General features: G+C 61.1%; 1 protein-coding gene across 1 annotated transcript in view; it reads right to left on the bottom strand.

Annotated features, from left to right (window-relative positions):
* TRAPPC9 (trafficking protein particle complex subunit 9) overlaps positions 1-5,340 on the bottom strand; it is a 313,018-nt gene that overhangs the window by 236,868 nt on the left and 70,810 nt on the right. Inside the window, exons 11-12 of the mRNA XM_045286911.1 lie at positions 3,640-3,805; positions 1,823-1,949 (exon numbers count right to left, since the gene is read on the bottom strand). Coding sequence (XP_045142846.1) covers positions 1,823-1,949; positions 3,640-3,805 — 293 coding nt within the window. The remainder of the gene's footprint in view (positions 1-1,822; positions 1,950-3,639; positions 3,806-5,340) is intronic.

The following is a 5,340-nucleotide window of genomic DNA, read 5'->3' as shown; positions in this document are numbered from 1 at the left end:
TTTGTTTGTTTTTTTGGTCTTGGTAAACATGTCCATCATACCACTTTGGTCAGTTCAGCGTCTCACAGGTGCTCAGCTCACTGGACTGAAAGGACCACAGGCTTCCAGAAGAACAAACAACTCTTTCTCGGAAGAAGTGCAGCCGGGATATTCCTTAGAAGGGAGGATGCCAAGGCTCTAGACACGTGAGAAGGCCATTGTCACGCTTGGCAGAGGGCCAGGGAAGGCAAGCCGCCCTCGGCAGGTGGGCTGGCACAGGGGCTACAGCAGCTACACAGGGGACACCTGCATGAATGGCACAGGACTGGGCAGGTTTTGTTCTGTCACCCCGGGGCAGGGGTGGGGTGGGGTGGGGGGAGAGCGGGCACTGTTAGGGGTCGGGACAGACCCAACAACACTGAATAACAACGACACCTTACTGGATCAGTGGTCTTGATTCCTCATTGCCCTTAAAGGTCTCTAAGGAGCCCTGTGACACCCCTCCCCATCCAGGGAGCAGGGGGACAACTCTGCTCTGGGCTCCATCTCCAAGCCTGCTCGCAGGCTATGAGGGCATGGCCTCCGTCTCATGGGGGACAGGCCTGTGTCCCCCTCCGGCCGCACCACGCCCAGCACCAAGCATCAGCTCTCACTCTGGGCTCGGCACCAAGGGCCCCACTGGGCAGGGCCAGCGAGACCAGCAGGTGAGGGACGTGGTAGAGGAGGTTTGGGCATGGGGACCTCAGTGGGAGGACGAGGGCCCCAAGGGGGAGGTGACCACTGGAAATTAGCATGTTTGGGGCAGTTCCGGATAGAAGGTCAAGCACAGGGCAGTCAAGGAGGGGTGGGGCATTCCAGAACTGACCAGATCTTAGGAGAACAGATTTGACTTGGGTAGGGAGGGCCGTGGGGGCTGAGTCACAGCTTTTAGGAATCCCAGGCTTCCAGCCTGCACCATCTGGAGAAAAGATTCTGAGCAAAAAGAGTCGTGCACGGCCGGACGGCAGGGTGGGTGCAGAGTGGACATGGTGGTGAGCTGCTGGGCAGCAGGGTGGCCGCAGCCATGCAGAGACCGCAGGACACCAAAGGAAGGGCAGTGGCGACATGGAAGAGGGGCTGGGTGACTCCCAAGTCCCCGGGTCAATGGCCTTCTCTGCGATGTGGCCCACTGAAGAGGGCACTCCAGACCAGAGAGGCACAAGGAGATGGTGCGGTGTCATGTGTGAGGTGCCCACGTGACATCCAGAGAGGGTTGGGGCACTGCTGGAAATTAAGAAAGGGGTCTGGACAGGTCGTGGCTCCTCGAGTCAGGCACAGTGGTGGTGCTGGACCCTGGAGGCTGGGCAGGTCCTCAAAGACAGAGGAGCAGCTGGATGAGGGTCAAGGGAAGAGGACGAGGAGGGAGGGGCAGGAGAATTGGGAGAGAAGGAAAAAGAGAGGGCTTCCGGGGGACACGGACAGGGAAGCCCCAGAATCAGGCAGGACATCCAAGGGTCTGTATCACAGAGCCTGGAGGCCCTGGGCAGGCCCAGACCCACACCTGGGCCTACTGCTGAGACCGGTCAACTGTGCTGAGGCAGCAGCTCCAGGCGGGACCCCAAGTCTGTGAGTTGCAGGGTGTGGCTGAGAAGGAGGGACAAAGACCCAGACCTCGAGGTGCTGTGAGCCCCTCAGAGTGTGAGCCAAGGCGGTGGCAGAAGGGGCCCAGGGGGGAGTGACAGAGCCAGACGCAAGGTGACCCGTCACCTCCTACAGCAGGCCCCTCTTCTGGTGGGCTCAGATGGGCAGCCCTGCGGGGACAGGACAGCGCCCGAGGTAAGTGGACTGCACGGACACTCCTTACCGCTGATGGTGATGGTCCCCGTGGTTTGCGGGACCCCAACGAGCGTCACTGGGTAGAGACCAGACTCGGCCGGCAGGGACAGCGCCGCGGGCAGGGACTCGAAGTCCACTCCACTGGTGAGCAGCCCCTATGGCAGGAAGGACACAGATTGAGGTGTGGGCAGGTGGGGCCTCCACAGGCACTGGGACCCACTGGATGGCAGTGCTTGGGGTGGGTTGGTTTTGATTGGGTGTTACTTTCAGACCGGATGAAGACAACAGCTCCTTCCAGGGGACACGGCGTGCAGGAAAGAGCCATGGGCACACGATACGGGAGGCCAGGTCAGGAAGACTGCTCCCCGTTTCAGCAGAGGAGCAGGAAGCGCTAGGAGGGCCTGGGCCGAGCTGGACCGTGGGTGCAGGGGTGAGGTCTCTGTGGGCAGGGAGGCCAGGTGCATGCTGCACTGAGATGAGCCAGTACTTGGGGATCAGAGCTGGTGATGTTTCCTTCATGATCTACTGGGCTTCCATTTGCTCATCGTGGCAGCAGCTCGCTCACCATCTCTCCCCTCCATGTGGGAAAGCCACACACAGCAAGCAGGACTGACCCAGGAGGGCACGCTGCAGAGCCGTGTGGCACCCAAAGACCAGGCTGGCCCGTGGAGTGGGTGCTGGGGGACCCTGAGAAGGCGGCCCCCAGACACCCTCAAGCCTGGGACAAAATGAACCCCACCCTGTGGCTCATCCCCCTGAGGGCAGACAGGCCTGTGAGGTGAGCAGCCGCCCAGGGTGCACGCTCTGAGACCGGCCCTAGGAAACCCCTCGGGCAACAAACACGTGCGTGGGGACACCAGGGAGGCAGGAAGGGAGGGAAGAAACCCTGCAAGGCTTTCCAAAATGACATTTTCACAGGAGCAGCCTCATCTCTCTCCCAATGAATGGGTTTGAACCGCTGACCTGGAGGCTAAGCCTGGTGATGCCTAACCCACAGTGTCACCAGGGCTCCTTAAAGCACTTCCAAAAGCACACAGGGAGAACAGCACTTTTCCAAAGGCTTTTCCAGCCCCTCTTGGGAGGGGGGAGTAGTGCTGGGGCAATCCGCACACCATCGGTGGGTGGCCAGGTGCAGCCTGCTGCTTACTCAGCACACAAGCCGTAAAAACCAATGGGAGACGGCCGGCTGCCCAGGCACTATCCTGAGCCGAGCCTGAGGAGCAGCCGGGCAGGACTGGGCGTTAGGAAAGGGCCTGCCCCGCCTGCTGGGTGGCAGATCTGCTGGGCTCAGAGCAGGGCAGTTCTGAGCGGAGGGTGCTCCCAGGCAGTGAGTCTGTCAGCAAAGACCCACAGGGACCTGGGCCAGAGTCACACAGTCTATCTGCCCTCTGTGCTTGCACCGCAGCCAGCCTCTCCCACCCCCCACCCTGAGCACCTCATTTCTTGCAGCCGTAGAAAGGTGCTGGCTTTCCTGGAAACAGGCAGTGAGCAGACCTCACCCATCTCCAAGTCCTCTAGCCGAGGCGCCCTGGTGGCGCCGTGGGTTAAGCTAGCCACAATGTCAGTGGTCAAACCCCACTGAGAGCCCTGGGGGAGAAAGATGAAGCGGTCAGCCTCGGAAACCCTATGGCGGGCACCTTGGGGTCAGCTTCCTTGGTTTCAGGGTTCAGTGGGAAGTTTTGCTGCTCACCAGCTGGCTGAGCACTGTGTGGCGGGAGTCCACGGCCAGGAGCCACAGGGCGTGGCCACAGCCACAGCGCGCGTGTGCACGAGAATGGACAGGGGCATGTGGCGCACTAGGCGGCCCTCCCGTCGCCAGTGGGTCAGGAGGCCGGTGACACGTACCATGTTCTCGACTCGGAGTTCAAAGGGCATGGGGTTGTAGACCATCAGCTGGACCTCACAGACGTCGCCCTGCACCCACTGGAAGTCTAGTCGAGAGACAGAGAAGCCACGGTCAGCCAGGACTGCACCCGCTCCCCTGGCTTCACTTGACATCCTGACAGAGCAGCTGCAGGGACAGCCCCCACAAACATGCACAAGACACCCCTCCAGGGATGGGAAGCGACAGGCTCCCGAGCCGATAGGCGGTGCTCACACGCTGAGGGGCACGCTGCCAAGCCAGGCGCCAGGGCCCTTGGGCATCCGTCACACGGCACGCACGTGGCAGGGGGTGGGGTGAGGGGACAGAGCTTCTGTGACTGCTCACTGGGAAGCCTGCGTCACCCACTGGCCTCTGTCTCCATCCAGGGGCAGGGTCCTCAGAGTAGGGGAAAGGGGCATCGCGTCATGGGGGGTCAGGTGAGGGGTCATGAGGTCATAAGAGCAGGGCACGGAGCAGAGGCCAGGAGGCCCCAAAGGCAGGCACGGGAGGCCACATGGCCCTGACTCCGTGGTCAGCATTCTGCCGAGCTTGCCTAGAAAGCTCCGCTGGTTTTCTGGAAGGGGCCCCCCACATGGCACAGTGGGCTCTGAAGGAGGGGCCCCCACCTCTGCTCCCACGCTGGGGGAAGGGACTCAGCCGGCAGCAGGGAGGGCACTGAGAGCAGGAGTAGAAATAAAGGGCTGGGTGCTCCTCGGGGCTCTCCCAAGAGGGAGGTGGCCATCACAGCCGGCCTTTGTGTCACATGACCCCTGTAAACTCCATTTTAGGTTCAAATATGGGGTGGGGGGGCCTCAGGGGAGGTGTCTCCCAGTCAGGCTCCTAGGGAGGACCCCAGAGGCAGAGTGGATGGCAGAGTGGGGAGGCCTGCCCCCAGGATGGAGCTGAGCAGGTCGGGAGAGCTTCGCACTTAGACCAGCAGTTCTCAACCTGTGGGTCAAATGACCCTTCCACAGGGGCCGCCCAATTCACAACAGTAGCAAAATGACAGTGATGAAGTAGCAACGAAAATAATGTTATGGTTGTGGGGGGGTGACCACCACATGAGGAACTGTATGAAAGGGCCATGGCATTAGGAAGGTTGAGAACCACTGACTTAGATGAACCCAGAACTGAGAACGGGGCACACACAGGTTGGGGTCTTCTCCCAATGCCCTTTCCTCGCTCCTTGATGGGCACCGGGCACTGGGCGCCTGCACACTGCTGAGCAAAGGAGGACCACTCTCGAGAGGAGAAGGCAGTGAGTGCCCTGGCCACGCCCACCACCCCCGTCCTGAGCTGAGCCCATGGTTCTGCCTCTCCTGGATGACCAGGCAGCCACCGCAGTCTGCCACCCTGCTGTGGGCTGAGTGAGCCTCTCAACCCCACTAGAACCCTGTTCTATGCGCCCAACCCAAGGAACATGGGAGTGTGTCCAATTATAGATCTCCCGCTCATTAGCGACCGCACCCCCTCTGACAGCTGCATTTACACAGGGAGAAGCCCCAGTGCCGACAGCTCTGCACATGGCCTGAGTCGCAGCAATAAGCACAGGTCCGAGAAGAGGTGGCTGGGAGCTCAGGGGGCAGAGGGGGGTCAGGCGTGGCTGGGCCCTGCTTCTGGATGGAGTGGCAGCCATGTGATGATGGGTGTAGCCGTTGTAAAGGTGTCATCGCGTCCTGCAC

The sequence above is a fragment of the Echinops telfairi genome, unplaced genomic scaffold, assembly GCF_000313985.2.
Source record: "Echinops telfairi isolate 266 unplaced genomic scaffold, ASM31398v2 ScPeMD7_1;HRSCAF=3_0, whole genome shotgun sequence".
Classification (NCBI taxonomy): domain Eukaryota; kingdom Metazoa; phylum Chordata; class Mammalia; order Afrosoricida; family Tenrecidae; genus Echinops; species Echinops telfairi.
This window is presented reverse-complemented; position numbering and strand designations above follow the sequence as displayed.